We start from the raw sequence: 23,410 nt of genomic DNA, 5'->3' as shown, positions 1-23,410 counted from the left end.
TTTCCAAGGCTTACCAAATGGCGGGAAATTTTTCCAAGGTGTATCAAATGGCGGCAAATTTAACCTTGAAACATACATACCCGTTTTTTGCCTGTTTATTAACGATATAATGGAGAAGATATAGCACTTTAACGATAATAAAGTAGTTTTCTGTTTGAAATAAGTAATCTTTAAACATTCATTTAAAAAACTTCGAGGGGTTTAATAAATCGAACTTTCAAAGAACTACAATGGTATATGGGTTACAGGTTTACTTGTTTGGTTGCTTTTTATAGGGATCTGTAAATATGATATATTTAAACTACAGAAATCGTTTGATCATGATACCTACTAGAAGCTTCGTAGAGCGAGTAAATAGAAACATCTTTTTAATGGGGAATGGAGGGGAAGTTAAGTTTTTTTGGGGAAGGGGGCAACTATTTAAAGAACATTTTCTTAAATACATACACCGTAACATGGAAACAAAAACAAATTATTTTTTCATCAAAGAAATATATCACAAACTGCTGAGATATCCTATTTCGTATAAGATTAAAAACCGAAAACAGCAGTATATTTTATAATAAGGAAGTTTGAATATTATTTAGTCTATAATTTTAGTTTTTTTTTTCTTTTTGTATATCGGACACGAAAGTTATTCCAATTTATCTCGATTGATTTTAATTTCTTCTTTTTTTCTTTAATAATAAATCTATAGAATACTATCAATATATTTTCACATAGCACGTATTTTTTTTTTTTTTATTTTTTTCACACTTAAAAAAAGTCTCGATTCGACACCGGCCGCCATGTTTTTTATTTTTTCTTTTTTTAAAAAGTTTCGGAGATTTTTTTATGTTTGCGACAGTTTAATAAAAATTAACAATGACGAAGAAACTACGTAGTAACCGCACGGCACAAAGGGTTTTTTTTGTTTATTTAATTACCATAAATGATTTTATGGTAATTTTAACCGAAATTTCTAATTGGGTTATATTAATTATGTGTTTTAAAAAATAGATGTAGTTGGGATAATCGGATACGTACATTTAAAAACCAAACTAAACGGAATGAACGATGAAGTTCTAAGTTTGGGAAAATGATTTTGGTGCTCGGGTTTTCAAATGTTTTTTTTTTTGTTTTTTTTTTGTTTTTTTTTTTTTGCTAATATCGGGTTTGTTATGATTTAATGAGCATTTACTGGCATTGTTTATAATTAATATTATAAACTTATTACTGGTTAAGCTCATACTTAACTGCCTACATCAAAACTATTTTTAATTATTAAATACCAACCAAGGCTTATCGCTAAAGACAATTAATGAATTAAGGCTTCAAGGCTTAGCTCTAAAAACAAAGCATTAAAGCAAAGGCTTACCGTTAATGCCAACCAAGTCTTAATTAAGTAACTGAAAATTATATTACCTACATTTTGCAACTAAAGATTTCAGAGGGAAACTAAGTATTATAAACCAAGGCTTAACCTAAACGCCAAGTCCTAGCTAAGTAACTGAAATTTATATTACATTTTGCGAATAAATACTTCAGATTAAACTAAGTTCTATAAGCCAAGGCTTAGGTCTAAATGTCAAGTAGTAACTGAAATTTATATTATCTTTTGCAACTAAAGAAAGATTTCGGTGGAAACTATGTTCTATAAACCAAGGCTTAGCCTAAACGCCAAGTCCTAAGTAATTGAAATTTATATTACATTTTGGGACTTAAATATTTCAGATTAAACTAAGTTCTATAAACCAAGGCTTAGGCCTAAACGCCAAGTAGTAACTTAAATTTATATTATCTTCTGCAACTAAAGAAAGATTTCGGTGGAAACTAAGTTCTATAAAGTATAAACCAAGGCTTAGGTCTAAATGGCAAGTCCTAAGTTAAAATAACTGAAATTTAAACATCCTTTTGGAACTAAAGATTTCGGGATGAACTAATCAATCAATTTCAATTAAAAAAATCAGTAATGATAGTGGAAATGCTAGATAGTTATCATTTCTTGGCCAATGCCGAAAAATAAACGGTGGTCTAACAAAACAAAATGTGAAAAAAATATTTTTTTTTGGTCACAAAGAAGAAAAAACAAAACATACTTACGATGTTCATTTTTTCGTTTTTTTTGTTAGAAGAACGCGTTATACTATAAATAAATTGTTTTAAAACTAATTTTAAATAAAAAGATTGTTTGCTTTTGTGTTATACTTCAGCACCTAAAAGTTTTTTTCTTATGTTTTTCTTTATATAACAGAAGAAATCAGAACAGAAGTTCAGAGTTACGATAAAAAATGACGAAGAAGAGATAGATTGATAAAGTTTCTTACAGCAATGATGAAGCGCGTGATACAAAAATCCTTCCAATTTAGAGAATGTTTTTTTTTACTCACCCATATCGCGCAAATTTTACATGAAAATGAATTTAAGTGTTTTGTTTGTTTTAATGAAAAGATCATCATTTTCGTGAATTTCTGCCGCTACTTCTGGTGCCACTATTTCTAGTCGGGCGTTTGTTGTGAGTTTTTTTTCTATCATCATCACTGTCACTTTGATCTTCATCATCGTCATCATCTTCTTCATCCTCCTCCTCATCTTCCTCCTCCTCTTCTTCCTCATCTTCATCTTCTTTCACATCCTCTTCTTCATCTTCATCATCATCGTCACTGCTATCGTCACTCAAGTTAATTTCTTCTTTAATTTCTTTTAAACACTCGGCCTTGATTGTTTTCAGGTCCTTTTTATCCTTTTTATCAATTTTGACATTCTTTTTATCATCTTCCTCTTTTTGATATTCTTCTACGTAAGTTTTCATCGCGTCTTGGCTCAACACGGTTATAAGTGGTTGTATACAACTACTAGGAATGATACTACCTGTTTTCGTTGTTTTTTTTTGGTTTTTTTTAAGGGTGTGAAAATAATTTAGCGTCAATGAAGGAATTGATTGGAAAGTAGGCTTAACTTCATGCTAATATCATATGGAAATAGAGGAAATGAAGGGTTAAGTATAGGGGGAAAGGTTTATTGATGTTAGACGAAAGTAGGGTTAGTAGTAGGGCGATGGAAATAGACGAAAGTAGGGTTAGCACCATGGCAATGGAAATAAACGAAAGTAGGCTTAGTAGTAGGGCAATGGAAATAGATTAAAGTAGCCTTAGTAGTAGGGCAATGGAAATAGACTAAAGTAGGCTTAGTAGTAGGGCAATGGAAATAGATTAAAGTAGGCTTAGTAGTAGGGCAATGGAAATAGACTAAAGTAGGCTTAGTAGTAGGGCAATGGAAATAGACTAAAGTAGGCTTAGTAGTAGGGCAATGGAAATAGACTAAAGTAGGCTTAAATCTAGTAGCAACGAAAATAGACTGAAGTAGGCTTAAATCTAGTAGCAACAAAAATAGACTAAAGTAGGCTTAAATCTAGTAGCAACGAAAATAGACGAAACTAGGCTTAACTCTAGTAGCAACGAAAATAGACGAAACTATGCTAAACTCTAGTAGCAACGAAAATAGACGAAACTAGGCTTAACTCTAGTAGCAATAAAAATAGACGAAAGTAGTCTTAACTCTGGTTGCAACGAAAATAGACGAAACTAGGCTTAACTCTAGTCTCTAGTAGCAATAAAAATTGACGAAACTAGGCTTAACTCTAGTCTCTAGCAGCAACGAAAATAGCCGAAACTAGGCTTAACTCTAGTCTCTAGGGATGCAACGATGCATCGGCCAAGAATCGGCTTCGGCCAGAATCGGCCACTTGGCCGAATAATCGAATCGGCCGATTTTTCTAAGGTAATCGGCCGATTTTTTTCGGCCGACTCTTTTTGGTTAGATCTAATCTTTTGAGCTAGTATAAAGGAACTACAAGTTTGCCAATTAACAAATAACGTAATTTAACCAAATTCTCCGTCAGCCCCCCCCTTTCAAAAATGTTACCAGTACCAGTCGCTCTCTAAGAGCGTGGCGCACATGCGCAATCGGCGCAACCGAGAGAAAAAAAATCAGAGAAGTTTGTTTACGTTATTACAAAGCTACGGTAACAACGCTGAATGCTGATCTCTCTAGTCTAGTGTGAGCCTCTAACCGTATTTTCGGGTTTACCCTTTTTGAATTTCCTTCTCAACGGATCACGTGACGTCTTACTCCTCGGCTGTGCGCCGAGGTAGGTGCGCGGGAGAGCCATGGTAGCCGGCCGTTATGGTTTGCCTTCCCCTTCTATCTTTGACTCTCCTTTCGATTTGTGCGCACTGCTACTTCCCACCAAAGAGAATATACCAAGAGGAGTGGTAACTTTGTAAATAGGGACCGGGACTGATTTTGAGAAACAAGTTCCGGTTGTTCACGCGACCGTGTCGTCTACTTAAAAATTACCTTTTGTACGTCAACGGTCAAACCAGAGATCAACCCTTTGCCACCACCAAAAATAAGCAGCCGACATAATTTGACCAATAAAAGGCGTCGCGGCTTAGCCACTAAACAAAAACCGGATCTAGTTACTCCAAAACCGTGGCCGGGCTTTTCAAAAGCCCTGTGGAAGGCTAGACTTTTTGCTCCTCTTGGTATATTTCTCTTTGTTCCCACCCGTTCCACAAACAATGTCGCTCTATCACAGTCTGGATTTTATTATTGTCAGCTATCCCTCTAATGTGTTTGGCCTCATTGTCTCTAGCGTGTATTCCTGCAGTCCCTTGTTTACTTAAAGTAATAATACTTGAAGTCTTGAATGCTACTTCTTGTTTTTAAAAGGATGAGAAAGGAACTTAAAACTCACGCTTAAAATTATTTTTTCCTATCCGGAATGCAAAGAAAGAACTAATCAAAAACAAGTTGTAGCAGAAAGAATGGACAAAATGTGTGTTGAACTAAATGAACTAGTATCACGGAAACCAAACCAGATCGATTAATGTCCTTAAACATTTTTGACAAGTAGCACTCCTATACTAATGCCTAAAACGTATAACCTTGAGGCTTCGGCCGATTAATCGGCCGAAGCCGATTTTTTAGAGACCGATGCATCGAATCGGCCGATTCCGAAAAATTACGAATCGTTGCATCCCTACTAGTCTCTAGCAGCAATAAAAATTGACGAAACTAGGCTTAACTCTAGTCTCTAGTAGCAATAAAAATTGACGAAACTAGGCTTAACTCTAGTCTCTAGCAGCAATAAAAATTGACGAAACTAGGCTTAACTCTAGTCTCTAGCAGCAACGAAAATAGCCGAAACTAGGCTTAACTCTAGTCTCTAGTAGCAATAAAAATTGACGAAACTAGGCTTAACTCTAGTCTCTAGTAGCAATAAAAATTGACGAAACTAGGCTTAACTCTAGTCTCTAGTAGCAATAAAAATTGACGAAACTAGGCTTAACTCTAGTCTCTAGCAGCAACGAAAATAGCCGAAACTAGGCTTAACTCTAGTCTCTATTAGCAATAAAAATTGACGAAACTAGGCTTAACTCTAGTCTCTAGTAGCAATAAAAATTGACGAAACTAGGCTTAACTCTAGTCTCTAGTAGCAATAAAAATTTACGAAACTAGGCTTAACTCTAGTCTCTAGTAGCAATAAAAATTGACGAAACTAGGCTTAACTCTAGTCTCTAGCAGCAACGAAAATAGACGAAAGTAGGCTTAACTCTAGTCTCTAGTAGCAATAAAAATTGACGAAACTAGGCTTAACTCTAGTCTCTAGCAGCAACGAAAATAGGCTTAACTCTAGTCTCTAGCAGCAACGAAAATAGACGAAAGTAGGCTTAAATCTAGGGGACAACAGACCCATTCAATGTTAAAGTTACCCATAATAAAATCAACTTACCAACAATCCTTAATCCTTCTTCTGTCCTCATTCGGACAACTTGAAGTTTTGACGAATGCGTTCCAGGAACTGAAGAAAGAACACTTTCCACCTTATTCCAAATGGACAAAACAGATCCAGATAGGACGTGGTAGACTCGACTTCTTAAGCCAACTTCGCAATGGAAACCGACTATTGTACGACGACACGTGCCATACCAATAATTATGGCTGCACGTTTTTTCCGCGGCATCAAACTGCTCCTCCCAATGTCGTTGAGCAGTTTCGTTTGTGGCCTATTCGGTTTTGAATAATTTAGAAAACAACCCCCAGCCATAATTTTAAATTTCTTATAGGATAAATAGGCAATTTTATGGGAGAAAAAAACCATAGACCAATAAGACTAAAGTAGGCTTAACGTCGGGTCAATGCAAATAGACTAAAGTAGGCTTAACGTCGGCTCAATGCAAATAGACTAAAGTAGGCTTAACGTCGGCTCAATGCAAATAGACTAAAGTAGGCTTAACGTCGGCTCAATGCAAATAGACTAAAGTAGGCTTAACGTCGGCTCAATGCAAATAGACTAAAGTAGGCTTAACGTCGGCTCAATGCAAATAGACTAAAGTAGGCTTAACGTCGGCTCAATGCAAATAGACTAAAGTAGGCTTAACGTCGGCTCAATGCAAATAGACTAAAGTAGGCTTAACGCGGGCTCAATGCAAATAGACTTAAGTAGGCTTAACACCGGCTCAATGGAAATAGACTAAAGTAGGCTTAACACCGGCTCAATGGAAATAGACTAATGTAGGCTTAACACCGGCTCAATGGAAATAGACTAAAGTAGGCTTAACACCGGCTCAATGGAAATAGACTAAAGTAGGCTTAACACAGGCTCAATGCAAATAGACTAAAGTAGGCTTAACACAGGCTCAATGCAAATAGACTAAAGTAGGCTTAACACAGGCTCAATGCAAATAGACTAAAGTAGGCTTAACACAGGCTCAATGCAAATAGACTAAAGTAGGCTTAACACAGGCTCAATGCAAATAGACTAAAGTAGGCTTAACACAGGCTCAATGCAAATAGACTAAAGTAGGCTTAACACCGGCTCAATGGAAATAGACTAAAGTAGGCATTATGGGACAGGTTAAAAAATATAGTTTTTTATAGGAATTATGGGACAACTGGGCTCCCTAGAACCAACACGAACAAATAAACAATTACAAAAAAACAGCACTAACCTTTTTATACTTGGCTTTGATTTCCACTAAGGACTCGTGTTTGGCTTGTAATCCAGTATTAGGCCTATATAACCTAAAGTACTTGTCCTTATCTGACTTTTCACTCTTCCCTCTTCGTCCTTGCATATCAGCGACGACAAGAACGGCATTTTTGTGATTATTACGAACCAAATTGGAAATATAAAAGCCTTCGTCTTTTCCCGTTAGATCCTTCCATATCTCCATGGCGTCTAACCAACTGAGACCACGTTCGACACTAACGGTGTGCAATTCGGTACTGGCCGTTCCAGTGGCGTGTTTTTGGACAAAAGTGTTCTTTCTAACGGGTTTAACTTTATCTCCACCGGCTCCTAAATCCAAGATTCCCAAATCGAATCTTCCCGCTTTTTTGGCTTGACTTATAATAGCTTCCAAAGTATCGGTAAAGTACTTGAAAAGCATGTTTTGAAGTTTAACGGGCATTCCGAGAATACGATTAAGGAACTTGCTCATGTTGTTGTAGTCTGAATATTAATTAATTATATAATGGGGTTTTACGGTTGGTTGGTTGGAGAAATTTTAATTTAATTAAATTTGGCCTAAAAATTGGTCTATTTTGATTTACCTTTGTCTAGGGATTGGAAATGCGAAATGGCATCGTCCGTAACCAATCCGACACCAACTAAGGCCTTGCGAATGTCTGTTGGTAATCATTTTCATTATTAATTTATAGGTGAAATGATTTAGAACACGCCATGTTAGGCTTAGTTATGTTTTGGTGTTAGGTGAAGTTAGGGTTAGCTTTTATAATAAATAGGCCGAGTTAGGGTTAGTTTATATAATAATCGTAATAGGCCAAGTTAGGGTTAGCTTTTATAATAATCGTAATAGGCCAAGTTAGGGTTAGCTTTTATAATAATCGTAATAGGCCAAGTTAGGGTTAGCCATTATAACAGGCGTAATAGGCCAAGTTAGGGTTAGCCATTATAATAATCGTAATAGGCCAAGTTAGGGTTAGCTTATATAATACACGTAATGGCCAAGTTAGGGTTAGCTACTATAACAGGCGTAATAGACCAAGTTAGGGTTAGCTATTATAATACACGTAATAGACCAAGTTAGGGTTAGCTATTATAATACACGTAATAGGCCAAGTTAGGGTTAGCTATTATAATACACGTAATAGGCCAAGTTAGGGTTAGCTATTATAATACACGTAATAGGCCAAGTTAGGGTTAGCTATTATAATACACGTAATAGGCCAAGTTAGGGTTAGCCATTATAATAGGCGTAAAAGACAAAGTTAGGGTTAGCTAATATAAAAGGTGTAATAGGCCAAGTTAGGGTTAGCAATTATAATAGTCGTAATAGACCAAGTTAGGGTTAACTATTATAATAGTCGTAATAGGCCAAGTTAGGGTTAACTATTATAAGTCGTAATAGGCCAAGTTAGGGTTAGCTATTATAATAGTCGTAATAGGCCAAGTTAGGGTTAGCTATTATAAAAGGCGTAATGGTCAAAATAGGGTTAGCAATTATAATAGGCCAAATTAGGCTTAGCTATTATAAAAGGCGTAATGGTAAAATAGGGTTAGCAATTATAATAGGCCAAATTAGGCTTAGCTATTATAAAAGGCGTAATGGTAAAATAGGGTTAGCAGTTATAATAGGCCAAATTAGGCTTAGCTCCTATAATAGGTCAAATTAGGCTTAACAATACTCTTTGCTGAAAACAAAACGATATTAATCCATACCTGCGAAGAAATCTCCATCATAATCTGTAGGAGGAGCTACCAATGGAGTTTCCATTTCCATAACAGCTCTCATGACAGTTTCCAAAGCAGTTCGACCATACTATACCATTCAACATTCGATAAACAAACAAACAAAACCAAAACCCCAACCCAAACCCCACAAACACCTTTAACATTTTTACCTTATTATCAATATTAAATCGACTCAAATCTCGACTTTCCGTCGCCCTTCTATCACCATGTGTCAAAGCCCCTAAACTTTCGAGTCTCTTAGCCACAATAGAAGCGAACCTTCGTTCTCCGGCTAAATCTGATATCAAAAAGAGATATTCGGGTGCTGTAACTTGATTGGATCTATGCGTTCGTCCAAATTGTTGTATGGCTCGATCGGCGCTCCATGGTAACTCCAAAGTAAGGTGAACACGTCGAGACTGATTCTTGACTCTTCTATCAGCTTGTAACGAAATACCGGAACTAGCAGCTTCCGATATGATAGCTATTCTTTTTTCCCCATCCATGAAACGTTGTTTTTCCGTGATATTTAACGTTTCTAAGGGTGCATCGACTTCGGATCGACTTTCGTATTGAATTGAGCCATCTTCGTTACTAACTACGCGACCTTTACGACCTGTCATCTATTTTTAATAGAACCCAAACCAAGGCTTAGCAAATACATCCCAAAGCATGTAAATATCTGCAAAAAGTTATATTCTAACCTCGGCAACATTATCAGTGCCTCCTAAATCATCTATAAGTTGGTCCAATGTATTAGGGGGTAATTTATCACCGAGCTTTTCAAGTTTATTCAATAAACTTTCTTTCATTGAAATAGCTCTTTCAACCGCATCTGGAGGCGGAGATCTAACAGGTTCGGCTATTTATTTATTTAGTATTCATTAGAATCGGCCATTTTGGGAGAGAGAGATAAAAGGAAAATAAATTGTAGTCAGTAGTGATGACTATACAGATAAACTATAAATTCAAAATGGCGGCCAATCCTTCACCAAGTTTTGACCTTTGTTGGCGGCCATCTTGGATTTATGTCTATTTGTAGGGTTATAACTACTGGCGTGGTAAATTACTTGTACCGGTATTTCCATTTTCTCGTTTTTGTTTGGGTTTTTTCTTTTTCTCTTTCTTCTTTTTGCCTTTTTGTTTTCTCGTCGTCCATGGATCTTCTGTAGATCGAATGGAACATTAGGGACAACGAGACAATTCACCATTTTTCTAGTTCGTAACTTGAAGTTTACTATTATTCAGCAATAATTAAAGTAAAATAAACCACTGAATACCGGCCATGTGCGAATACCCAGTATCCTGAAATTACCCACATGATCGAACATTTATTTCTTAGTACTCGGAAGTATTCTTTGTCTAAAATTTTCCCGCCAATTACCCGTCACAAGGCTTAGGTAAAGCGGGAAGTATTGATTCTTTGTCTAAAATTTTCCCACCAATTACCCATCACAAGGCTTAGGTAAAGCGGGAAGTATTGATTCTTTGTCTAAAATTTTCCCGCCAATTACCCGTCACAAGGCTTAGGTAAAGCGGGAAGTATTCTTTGTCTAAAATTTTCCCGCTAATTATCCGTCACAAGGCTTAGGTAAAGCGGGAAGTATTCTTTGTCTAAAATGTTCCCGCTAATTATCCGTCACAAGGCTTAGGTAAAGCGGGAAGTATTCTTTGTCTAAAATGTTCCCGCCAATTTTATGTGACAAGGCTTAGGTAAAGCGGGAACTATTCTTTGTCTAAAATGTTCCCGCCAATTTTATGTGACAAGGCTTAGTCCAATCGGGTATTCATTAGGCACTCAGAGAAGAGGGAATATGAAAAATAATTTATACTTTTAGTTTTTAAAGTGCATTTTTCCACAAATAAAAATATTTCGACCCGATAAGTACTCGATATGACTTTTGTTTCCCTAAAAGTACCCGACAATCGATACTTCAGCTAAGCCTAATTGAGTACCCAACAATCTTACTTTAGCTAGGCCTAATTATTCGAAAACTCGTGAAATACCCGGGTATCCGACTCGACAATCGGTACTCTAGCTAACAGTAATCAGAGTACCCATAAAATATCCGGGTACCCGACACGACAATCGTTACTTCAGCTACCCCTTATAATTAGAGTACAGCTAACCCTAATCATTATAATCCCCATCAAATACCCGGGTACCCGACGCGACACGTAATATATCAAAATACCCGTACACAACCTCGAAAAAACCTAAAAAAAATCACTAGAAGCCACAGGGGCAACTGAATACCTTCAAATTACGAACATCCATCAAAACTTATCAAATTATTTCTTTACCATAGCATGATTTTAAGCAAGTGAGGGCATAGAAAAGGTGATTTTGTTTTTTATTACACAATTAATGGAAATGTAGGTAAGGAATATGAGCGTATAAGCCAAAAAAAAAACTACAAAGTAAAAAAAGAATCATTCATACCATCGCTATCGGAATCCTCTCCGAATGGATTAAAATCATCACTGCCTTCTTCGGCATTGGACACATTTGGACTGAAGTCATCGTCACTTTCCTCGACTTCGGAATTATTATTAGACGGTGCAAAATCGCTGTCACCATCCATGCTACTTTCGTCCGACAAAACGTACTCCTTATATCGTTTCACACCTTGTCTGGCTTGACGTACTGGTTTTCTCTTAACTCCGGATGACGTAGTCGGACCAGGAGATTTTGGAGGACTTTTTTCCCTATCCAAAAACGAATCTAGCCCTAAAATACGAAGCATTTTCCTTCGATTCGGTGCTGGAAAGTGTTTTTCGACTAAGGTTTGGAATACACCTCTGAAAAGAAGGTTTTAACGTTACATTAACACCCGGAAACGACACCAACACGTGTCTTGTGTGAGTTTCCATCGTACTTGGCAGTAGAAACAAAATCTGTTAATTCTCCGCCAGCTTCTTCGAGTTGTTCGAGAGTTCTGGCTTCTCCCGTTGATTGTAAACCAATGACAACGCATTTGCCATTTTTGACAGCTTCCCTGGCGAGGGACACAGCGTGTCGAACTTTGGAGGCGATACAGAGATATTTGAAAAACCTTTGATGCGAGGCCCAAAATTGACCCCACATTGTTTTCTTTGAGCGGTTATCTCCGTCCATTATTTCAATTGCTTGTTGAAATTTGGCTCTGGCATCAACCCACTAAGAAACAATTAAGGCGTCGAAATTTGAATTACTGCCGATTTCACGCATTTCTTAGGGTTCATACAACTTTATGGAAAACCGATTTCCCTGACATTTAACGATTCTTCGCGATTTCCCTGACATTTCCACGATTTTTTTTAGATTTCCCTAACATTTCCACTATTTTTTTCGATTTCCCTGACATTTCCACGATTTCCCTGACATTTCCACGATTTTTTCCCCCGATTTTCCTGACAATTCTACAATTTTTTCCCGATTTCCCTGACATTTCCTTGATTTTTTCCCGATTTTCCTGACATTTCCAGGGTTTTTCCCCGATTTCCCTGACATTTCCAGGATTTTTTCCCGATTTCCGTGACATTTCAGGATTTTTCCCCGATTTCCCACGATTTTTTTCCCCGATTTCCCTGACATTTCCAGGATTTTTTTCCCTGATTTCCCTGACATTTCCACGATTTTTTTCCCCGATTTCCCTGACATTTCCACGATTTTTTTCCCCGATTTCCCTGACATTTCCACGATTTTTTTACCCATTTTCCTGACATTTCCACGATTTTTTACCCGATTTTCCTGACATTTCCACGATTTTTTCCCCGATTTTCCTGACATTTCCAGGATTTTTCCCCGATTTCCCTGACATTTCCACGATTTTTCCCCGATTTCCCTGACATTTCCACGATTTTTCCCCGATTTCCCTGACATTTCCACGATTTTTCCCCGATTTCCCTGACATTTCCAGGATTTTTCCCCGATTTCCCTGACATTTCCAGGATTTTTCCCCGATTTCCCTGACATTTCCAGGATTTTTCCCCGATTTCCCTGACATTTCCTTGATTTTTTCCCGATTTTCCTGACATTTCCACGATTTTTTCTCGATTTTCCTGACATTTCAACAATTTTTTCCCGATTTCCCTGACATTTCCACGATTTTTTCCCGATTTCCCTGACATTTCCAAGATTTTTTCCCGATTTCCCCGACATTCCCACGATTTTTCCCCGATTTCCCTGACATTTCCAGGATTTTTCCCCGATTTCCCTGACAATTCCAGGATTTTTCCAGTGTCACGTGTTCACGACCAACTACGACCTCTCTTGTTATACAGTTGGCGTGTTTAAGTTGGCCCCTTTGCGAAAAAAGGACCCATTCAGCCAAGGACCCGGGTACCAACACTCTAGTCATGAACTCATGACTCATAAAGCTCACCTCGGGTAACTTTACACTTGGTCAGGGACCCGGATAGTCGGGTACCTGTACCAGTCCTAGAGTACTCCGACTCGGGTACCCGCATAGGCCTAATTTTCAGTCAACAATTGATTCCCCTGACATTTCCAGGTTTGTATGAACCCTGTTTCTTAACTATTACAAAAAAAAATTAAAAAACCCTTACAAGATCAACAGAGGCATCGTACATCTCGACAAAATCTTTAGTAAGAGGAATTTCCTCAATTTTGAAAGTTACGCCTGCGAAACTGAGCTGCCTGGCTATGTACATTCCTCGTAACTATCAGTAATAATCAACCCGTTAACCAAAACCTTTGAAGGTCTAATTTTGGCCTATTTAAGGGAGCCCAGCCAAAAATTTAAACTCCTACAGAAAAAATTGGAATTTTTTTCTTTCAGGAATTATGGGATTTTATAGGGAGAAAAAAATCACGTGTTTTTATAAGAAAATATAGGAATAAAAATGCATACTCATATATATATAATACTAACTATTTTGGCTTAAACTATATTATAGTAAAATCTCAAATAAATAAAAAATAAATAACAAATTGGGGATTTTACTTTGAATTAAATTCAGAGGAACTTAATTAAATTAAATTAAATGATATAATATAATTAAAATAATAATCCTGAGCACAAACTCCGCCTGATCAATCTCGGTCAAATCTAGTCCCAAATGTCATCTCTATTTTAATTAAAAGAGCCATAACTAAATTTTAATTAAAATAAATTTGATAATGCTAAATTATAAACGAAAACTAAGATCCCAAACTAAGCATCAAAAATATATAGGAAATATTATAGGACATACCTTTCATGAAATTATAGGATATTATAGGACATACCTTTCATGAAATTATAGGATATTATAGGACATACCTTTCATGAAATTATAGGATAATATAGGACATACCTTTCATGAAATTATAGGATATTATAGGACATACCTTTCATGAAATTATAGGATAATATAGGGCATACCTTTCATGAAATTATAGGATAATATAGGACATACCTTTCATGAAATTATAGGATATTATAGGACATACCTTTCATGAAATTATAGGATAATATAGGACATACCTTTCTTGAAATTATAGGATATTATAGGACATACCTTTCATGATATTATAGGATATTATAGGACATACCTTTCATGAAATTATAGGATATTATAGGACATACCTTTCATGATATTATAGGATATTATAGGACATACCTTTCATGAAATTATAGGATATTATAGGACATACCTTTCATGAAATTATAGGATATTATAGGACATACCTTTCATGAAATTATAGGATAATAATATAGGTAGAACAGTTTCAAAGAAATATATAATATTTTAAAGGAATTAAAGGACTACTAGGCTCCCTGAGCTATTATTTACACAGAAACCCTATTTTACCTTCATATCCATAGCAACGAGTTCCATGGCTCCGACTCCTCTCTTTTCAACAGCGGCAATAAAGTCTGTAAACTCCCTAAAAGGTGTGCCTTCCCCCCATAAACCTAATCGCGTCATATAGGCCATATTCTTTGGTTCGGACGCGCCCGTAGCGCTAGCGTAAACTACTCTAGCTTTTGGAAGCCTATTTTGTAATTCCAAAACGGTTAAACCAGTTTTGGAGGGTTTCCCCGAACCTGTAGGACAAAGATTCTTGGCTTTGTGACATTCGTCAAAAACAATCTTTGTTAGAAAAAAAATTACAGAATTAAGGAAAACTTTCGTTAAATACTTATTTTAAAGTTCAGTTAATATAACATTATACCTTAAAAGAACAATGGTTCGGGTTAGCAGACGCCACTAAACCAAGGCGGGGTTTTGACTAACAGACGCCACTATACCAATGGCCTAACCCCACCAAACCAATGGCGGGATAAGTGGTTCTGACTAGCAGACGTCACAAAACCAATGGCGGGGGGTAAGTGGTTCTGACTAACAGACGCCACTAAACCAATGGCGGTGGATAACTGGTTCGGACTAGCAGACGCCACTAAACCAATGGCGCGGTAAGTGGTTATGACTAGCAGACGCCACTAAACCAATGGCGGGGTAAAGGGTTCTGACTAGCAGACGACACTAAACCAATGGCGCGGTAAGTGGTTATGACTAGCAGACGCCACTAAACCAATGGCGGGGTAAAGGGTACGGACTAGCAGACGCCACTAAACTTATGGCGAGTTAAGTGGTTTGGGATAGCAGACGGCACTAAACTTATGGCGAGTTAAGTGGTTTGGGATAACAGACGCCACTAAACCAATGGCGGGATAAGTGGTTCTGACTAGCAGACGACACTATACCAATGGCGGAGTAAGTGGTTCTAACTAACAGACGCCACTAAACTAATGCCGCGGTAAGTGGTTCTGACTAGCAGACGCCACTAAACCAATGTCGGTGGATAACTGGTTCGGACTAACAGACGCCACAAAACCGATGTCGGTGGATAACTGGTTCGGACTAACAGACGCCACAAAACCAATGGCGGGGGAATGGCTCAGTAATCCTTGATAGTTTTTAATCATGACTAATTAAATGCATGCATGCTAATTATCATATTGCAATAAGAGATAATTCATTTTATTTTGATATTTAATTCCTTTTATATTTAGAAAAAGGCAGCCGTTCTTTTAAGCTATAATGTTATGTTATTTGACCTATTTCCTTTAGGCCTGAATAGACAGAATTTGTTAAGGATACAACTCCATCAAAATCATCTCCGCACCAATGTAGTAATTGCTTCAATCTGGTCCTGTATTTCCCCCCAGATTGACTTTCACCAATTAAGGAAGAGTATGTTGCGAAAATGACTCCTTTTTTACAACTTCCATTGACTTTAGAAGAAATCTTAGCGTATTTAAATTTATTTAAAGCGTTAACTTCAATCTTAGAAGCTCCGATATCTTTTAAATCCCTCTCGGAATCGTATTTTAAATCATTGGAAACACTCAACCTATTCCATAAGCATAAACACGTGTAAAAACGTTATCCCAATTGCTTAATTAAAGGTAATTAACTTAATTATTACCATAAAGCGCGTTTACGTCCCAATAAGTAATTTTCATAAATAATTCCCGCTAACGTTCTACCTTTACCTACACCAGCTCCGTCACCTAAAATGTTAAGAACACATTTTGGAACACGTCGTTTTAGTTTCAGTTTTCACGTGTAGAACACTTTTACCTATAAGAAAGCCCGCCCTGGAACCATCAGGTAAAAGTTTCTCGTGTTGTTGAGACGCGTATGTTATAGCTTCAAGTTGCAACGCGGAAAGTAAGGTTCTGTCCATAACCTCTTCAGGAATTGCTAGGGAATACCATACATCTGGTGGTGTGACGCTAGACAAGGAACTTGTTTCTACAACAGGATCAGGGTGACGTTGTCCAACTTTCACTGTGGAAAGTTATTGGTGTTTAACATTAATTACTGGTAGGCCAGGGTTCATGCAACCTTTGGAAAACGAACTTCTCTGATTTTTACCATATATTAACCCGAGTTATCCACGTTTTCCCCCCATATATTTCCCCTAGTTATCCACGTTTTCCCCCATATATTCCTCCTAGTTATCCACGTTTTCCCCCATATATTACCCAGAGTTACCCACGTTTTCCCCCATATATTACCCAGAGTTATCCACGTTTTCCCCCATATATTACCCAGAGTTATCCACGTTTTCCCCCCATATATTTCCCCTAGTTATCCACGTTTTCCCCCCCATATATTTCCCCGAGTTATCCACGTTTTTTCCCATATCTTTCCCCTAGTTATCCACGTTTTTTCCCATATCTTTCCCCTAGTTATCCACGTTTTTTCCCATATCTTTCCCCTAGTTATCCACGTTTTCCCCCCATATTTCCCCCAGTTATCCACGTTTTCCCCCATATCTTTCCCCCAGTTATCCACGTTTTCCCCCATATCTTTCCCCCAGTTATCCACGTTTTTTCCCCATATCTTTCCCCCAGTTATCCATGTGTTTTTCCCATATCTTTCCCCCAGTTATCCACGTTTTTTCCCCCATATCTTTCCCCAAGTTTTCCCCCCATATCTTTCCCCAAGTTTTCCCCCCATATCTTTCCCCAAGTTTTCCCCCCCATATCTTTCCCCAAGTTTCCCCCCCCATATCTTTCCCCAAGTTTTCCCCCCCATATCTTTCCCCAAGTTTTCCCCCCCATATCTTTCCCCAAGTTTTCCCCCCCATATCTTTCCCCAAGTTTTCCCCCCCATATCTTTCCCCAAGTTTTCCCCCCATATCTTTCCCCAAGTTTTCCCCCCATATCTTTCCCCAAGTTTTCCCCCCATATCTTTCCCCAAGTTTTCCCCCCCATATCTTTCCCCAAGTTTTCCCCCCATATCTTTCCCCAAGTTTTCCCCCCATATCTTTCCCCAAGTTTTCCCCCCCATATCTTTCCCCAAGTTTTCCCCCCCATATCTTTCCCCAAGTTTTCCCCCCCATATCTTTCCCCAAGTTTTCCCCCCCATATCTTTCCCCAAGTTTTCCCCCCCATATCTTTCCCCAAGTTTTCCCCCCCATATCTTTCCCCAAGTTTTCTTCCAGGTTATTTCCCATATATTTACTTGAGTTTTCCAGGGTTTTTCCCCTGTGCATTTAACCCAAGTTTCCATGTTCTTTCACATACATTTACTTGAATTTCCCAAAGTTTTCCCATATATGGAGTAATAACAACAGGAGTGGTTTTTTTTATAGAGCTATTTCAGAGGGGGTAATGGCTACGTCACCAATGCTATTTGCCCATAGAGAAACCCTCACAAAATGGCCGCCCTCTACACTCAAAGGCAGGCCCAATTTTCGTAGCAGACGAAATTTTTCCCCCACTGAAATAGCTCTATAGTTGAAGCAAATTCTTCAGAGAAAATTTACTCTAAACCTTACAAATTTCCCTGAACTTTACTTAAAAAAAATTCCTAAATTTCCCTGAGCTTTTATTGTCAAAAATTAATTCCCCGACCGAGTTTTCCAATCAGGTTTGCATGAACCCTGTAAATTAATTAATTTGTCTTTACGGAGCAATAAGTACTGTACATTTTGCTGGCATATAATCAGCATAAGTCTCCGCGTGTCCTAACTCCTCCTCTTCTTCATCACCTTCCTCGGTTTCATTTTTAACTAACTCATTCTGAGAAATCATACTAATTAGCTGATAATTAATTAATTAAAAATGTTAAAATTATCATACAGCATATGAGTTCTTGGCTCTTTCAGCAGCCCAGGCCTTTGTCATATAATCAGGCCTCATTGATTGAAGCATGAGACTGTTCATCATCATACTACGAACATAGGGACTCGAAGGATCCATATAATCCTGCATTGAACCCTTGGGCATACGCCCGGCTTGTTGCATTATCTGGTAACTCTTATAAATATTGGCCATTATCGCGGGATTCATCATGTTCTGCATGTTTAAGCTATTTCCCATCATTCCTGGGTGCATCATGTTCATATTCATATTCATATTTGCTCCCAACATTTGACTCATCTGAGTCATGGGATTCATATAAGGCTAAGAAACAAAATAGAAGTATTTGTTTAACGCTGACCATTGAGTTGAGAAAATTACCACTAGAGTGGTCTTCCATCCCCTAGGATATTAGACCCAATTAACTATATCACGCCGCTTGTGGCGCCATCCCGGTGCAACCAAGGGAACTAAAAGAAAAGGCGGGAAATTTGACCCAATTAACTATATCACGAGCTTGTGGCGCCATCCCGGTGCAACCAAAGGGACTAAAATAAAAGGCGGGAACACCCCCATTTAACTATATCACGCCGCGTGTGTCGCCATCCCGATGCAACCAAGGGAACTAAAAGAAAAGGCGGGAACACCCAATTACAGTCTGGGAAATAAGGATAATTTTTAAACTAGTCCTTGGGACCAGTGACCCCCTAGTGTCCTAAATAATAAACTGGTCTCCGGAGTGGTCCCAGCCTTTGTTCTCCAATAGATTTCCAATTAATAAACTGGTCTCGAGGACCAGTAACCCCCACTTTCTGAATTAAAAAACTAGTCCAAGCAATTAATAAACTGGTTTTGGACCAGAGGAAGTGTGCTATTTCCCAGACTGCCCAATTAACTATATGACGCGCTTGTGGCGCCATCCCGGTGCAACCAAGGGAACTAAAATAAAAGGCGGGAAGACCCAGTCACCCATTTAACTATATCACGAGCTTGTGGCGCCATCCCGGTGCAACCAAGGGAACTAAAAAAAAAGGCGGGAAACTTGACTGATTTCAAAAATACATGTATTTATACATTTCTTATCTAGGCTTCGAGATGGCGACACCATCGCGTGATAAACTTGGAACCTGTCTGTCCGTCCCAATGTTTTCAAGTGTGTCCCACCTACCCCAATAGGCATATTAAGGCAACTCTAGTGGTAATTTTCTCAACTTAATGTCCCTGACTAACAACAACCCCTTAATCTATTGAGATAAAAAACAATTTCACTGATTTAGATTAGGCCTAGCCTACATGAAATTCTTTCTCAATTTTCAAAGAATTTTCCCCCCAAGCAAGTTATTTTAATTTTAATTCACAGTTTTAAGGTTTTAAACTTTGACTTACATAATAAGATGATGCTAAATGACTTCCGTCACTGGCAGCTGCCAGGCTAGCCGCTCCACCAGTCGACATTTCTTCCGGTTTAAGTCCGGATTGATTCAAAGCAGCTGAGAGTAAATCATTCACTTCCATTTTTAAAGCTTTTTAGTAAGAAGGTTTACTGGTATTTTCAAATTCAAACAGACAATCATTGTTTTTCTAGGTTTATGGAATGAATAAAAATTGTTTTTCATATTAAACACTTTTCCCCTAAAACCAAAACTATACTAAAACGTTAAGCCTAATTTACCTGACAATCTAATAAATATTTAATAACATTTTTTCTCTTCTCATATTTTTTTCCAATTTTGGCATCCACAAGTTAAAAAAACACAAAAGATCGTTTCTGATAAAAATTTAAAAAATGCGCTAATTGATTACAATGGATGCCAAGGCCTAATTCTGTAACCAAGCTCCCCGAGTTAACTTTTAAATATTTAATTATAGAATCTATATTATTGATTAAATCTTACATAGGGCGTTGATTTTATGCTTCGATGAACTAAATGTTATATTAAATATGATAATTACTAGTTATTTTATAAGTAACTAAATGAAAATATGTATTTACACAGAAAATGTGTACACACGTTTTGATAGAAAAATAATACATAGGGATCATAGGAATATTAAATTATCGTGACAAGGCTTAGCGTTTCGCCGTCCGTCTCTCGCTTAGGATTCCGCTACGCATTTAGGTTTTGTAGAATTTTTTTCAAACTAAATTCGTTTGATTTTAGGCCTATTCCGCTTTGATTTAAATATAATTAATAATAATTTACCTGTATAGTAACTCGGGAAATTCATCATATTCGTGGGATCGCGCAAAAAACAACAATGCAACTTCGATTCGTTATAAAAAGATGTGTTTATGACAAAAATCTGTATGCCGCCACTGCCGCGAAACGCCGCTGCCCGCTGATTCTTTCGGTTTCGGCTAATCGGCTTACGAAATAAGACAGCGGGCGCAAGAGGGCGCCGCGAAAACCACGTGTCATGCGGCATAATAACCAATCAAAAGCCGGGAATTGTTTTACTTTCCTATAACTGACCAATGGGAGTAAAGCTAGTTAATACGTCACGAATAAAATGGCGTAATTTTGTCTTGGGAAATTTTAATTAAAAATAATTTAAAAAAATAGTTAAATTTTAAGAAACAGTGTAAAAATCGGTAAGAAATCGAAATATAACTTATACAAAGGATTGCAGTAAATATTTTAATATATTTGATTAATATTAATGTATTTAGTTTACTTATTTTTATTGGCCAAGGGTTAAGTATTTTTAAGTAGGGTGGGGGGATGGGTTAAGGATCGTCACGCCTATAAATAAAATTTTAAATTTAACATTAATTTTAATTATAGAACAAAATGCCGAAACGAAAACTGCCTTCAACTTTACAGAATGTGTGTTATAACAGCGTTGTCACGCACATTGACGATTATTGGTCAGCAGATTACTTATCAAATTGTTCCGATAACCACACAACACCTTTACATATATTAGGACCTTTTGATAATACTCGTTAGTAAAATTAATTTAATTTAAAACTAGGCATACGTTAAATTAAATTAAATTAAATTAAATTAAATTTAAAACTTAAAGATTAAATTTTACAGCGCCAAAATTCCTGGAAAATATTTTGGAGCAACTTTTAAAAAGAAATCGTTTACGCAAACATCATTTAGACCTATTATTATTGACATCGGTTAAAAAATTAAAATTAAACAAATGGAATGGTTTAAACACCTTTTTTTCTAAGTCGCATTATAAAGAAAAACTACAAAATTTAACGTACCTTGATCTTTCATTGTGTCAAATCCCAAAGAAAATGTTCTTATCATTAGCGGAAAGCATTCCTAACATCGAAACGTTAATTTTAAAAGGAACGAAATGCGATGATAAAGTTCTTTCCATTTTAGGCTCTAATTGCCCTAATCTACAAACATTCGATATTGAGAACTGTTCCTCAATTACCGATATCGGAATTTATAGCTTGATATTATCGTTAAATGATTTAGAACAAGAAATGTTCCGTTGCGTTAAAATAAAAGATCTAAACATTCACTATACTAATGTAACTCGTAAAGGAGCAGCATGCGCTTTAGTTAACTTACCAAATTTAGTTCAATTTAATAACCAAAACACTTTAGAAGCTTTAGAATACGCATTGAATAGTTCACACGCTAACAAAACCTACAAATTGGAAGAATTGGTCGTTACGTCAGATAGCGATGGTTGGGATATAACTCACATTTCTATTAAACAACTTCAATTGGCAATTAAACATTTACCCAATGTTAAGAGTATAATGTTGCATCAAGTCCGTTTCGCGCATAAAATTGAATTTGACGCAACGTTAGATAGAAATTTGCTTAATTATCTTACGGTTTTGTCGCAAGAATTGGCTAAGTTTGAAAACTTAAAAGAATTTTCCATGACTGGGGTTCCTTATGATGATGGTTACACTTTTTTACAATTTTACGACTTCATTAATATACGTGGCGCCAATTTAACACACTTAAATATAGTCGCTTTTAATTTTAATGTCAATTTAGTCGGGTTATACTGCCCTAATTTAATCTCCCTTCATTTGGAAACAATTTTGAATTACGAATTTATGGATTTAACTCAAAAATGTCCATTACCGTATTCAAAATTAGAGAATTTATCAATTAGCTGCAATTCTACAACAGTTAACACCGTGGCTTCTTATAATATACTCTATACTTACCATCAATGTCATATAGAAGAACGTGATTTGCTTACTTTACTCGGTAATTGTCACGGGTTAAAGAAACTAAGTTTGCGTATGATTAATGAGCTTGTTGATGAGCTAGTAATGTCTGTATTACTTTCTAATCCATTATTGGAACTGGAATCTTTAGAATTAAGAGACTGTATAAGAATTACGGATAAATCTATAGCTAAATTTGTCGAAAATGGTCAGAATTCTCTTAAAAAATTAACTTACTTGCATTGTTCCGAAACAACAAAAGCAAATTATCAAAAATTTGTCAAACTCTGTGAAGAAAAAAATTATGATATTAAAATTGTATGGGAGTAATTTTGTACCAAACTTAATTTATTAATTATTATTTAATGTAATATTAATCTTTGTGAAAATTTAGCTAAAATAAATTAATTTTTCGCTAAAATAATTGTCTCTTCATTGTCTACTACTACAACTACATGTACAACCATCATTAACCACGACATCAACGACCACGACATCATCGACCACGACATCATCGACCACGACATCATCGACCACGACATCATCGACCACGACAACATCGGCCACGACAACATCGGCCACGACAACATCGGCCACGACATCAACGACCACGACATCAACGACCACGACATCATCGGCCACGACATCATCGGCCACGACATCATCGGCCACGACATCCACGACCACGACATAAAGGACCACAACATTAACGGCGACAACATCATCGACCACAACATTAACGGCGACAACATCATCGACCACAACATCAACAACTTACATTAAATTGAGAACAACGTAAGTGTCTAAAATCCATTGAAAACAAGCTGGGCAGTTCCACCAATAAATCTAGTTACACTCCCCAATTAAAACAAAAACAAAAAACAAGCTGGACAACCCGTTACTATTACCAGTTTCACACCCTAA

General features: G+C 37.0%; 2 protein-coding genes across 8 annotated transcripts; one reads left to right on the top strand and one right to left on the bottom strand.

Moving 5' to 3' along the window:
* Positions 1–177: 177 nt before the first annotated feature.
* Positions 178–20,690, bottom strand: sno (Protein strawberry notch). 6 transcript variants are annotated; one of them, XM_089856816.1, is made up of 20 exons: positions 20,532–20,679; positions 19,714–19,817; positions 18,328–18,651; positions 18,174–18,267; positions 16,316–16,525; positions 16,161–16,245; positions 15,833–16,085; positions 14,540–14,821; positions 13,292–13,405; positions 11,620–11,900; positions 11,184–11,542; positions 9,811–9,906; positions 9,445–9,602; positions 8,911–9,363; positions 8,729–8,828; positions 7,600–7,674; positions 6,996–7,498; positions 5,777–6,050; positions 1,653–2,850; positions 178–1,463 (listed from the first exon to the last, which is right to left on the bottom strand). In XM_089856816.1, exons 1-19 carry the CDS (start codon positions 20,557–20,559, stop codon positions 2,435–2,437), a joined length of 4,209 nt encoding a protein of 1,402 aa, XP_089712942.1. In that variant the 5' UTR covers positions 20,560–20,679; the 3' UTR covers positions 178–1,463; positions 1,653–2,434. The 6 variants fall into 6 exon arrangements, with proteins under 6 accessions (XP_089712942.1, XP_089712944.1, XP_089712945.1 ...); XM_089856818.1 differs by lacking the exon at positions 178–1,463 and adding an exon at positions 20,000–20,095 and having other exon boundaries at positions 2,216–2,850; positions 19,714–19,908; positions 20,532–20,690; XM_089856819.1 differs by lacking the exons at positions 178–1,463; positions 20,532–20,679 and adding exons at positions 20,000–20,095; positions 20,223–20,243 and having other exon boundaries at positions 2,216–2,850; positions 19,714–19,908.
* A 106-nt stretch (positions 20,691–20,796) lies between these two features.
* Positions 20,797–22,833, top strand: LOC149615798 (uncharacterized). 2 transcript variants are annotated; one of them, XM_089856826.1, is made up of 3 exons: positions 20,797–20,957; positions 21,114–21,273; positions 21,369–22,833. In XM_089856826.1, the coding sequence occupies exons 2-3, from the start codon at positions 21,120–21,122 to the stop codon at positions 22,814–22,816; spliced, it is 1,602 nt and encodes a 533-aa protein (XP_089712952.1). In that variant the 5' UTR covers positions 20,797–20,957; positions 21,114–21,119; the 3' UTR covers positions 22,817–22,833. The 2 variants fall into 2 exon arrangements, with proteins under 2 accessions (XP_089712952.1, XP_089712953.1); XM_089856827.1 differs by having other exon boundaries at positions 20,800–20,920.
* Positions 22,834–23,410: the final 577 nt, after the last annotated feature.

The sequence above is a fragment of the Phalangium opilio genome, unplaced genomic scaffold (assembly GCF_054372755.1).
Source record: "Phalangium opilio isolate 3A_F unplaced genomic scaffold, DU_Popi_V2 ptg000217l_1, whole genome shotgun sequence".
Taxonomy (NCBI): domain Eukaryota; kingdom Metazoa; phylum Arthropoda; class Arachnida; order Opiliones; family Phalangiidae; genus Phalangium; species Phalangium opilio.
This window is presented reverse-complemented; position numbering and strand designations above follow the sequence as displayed.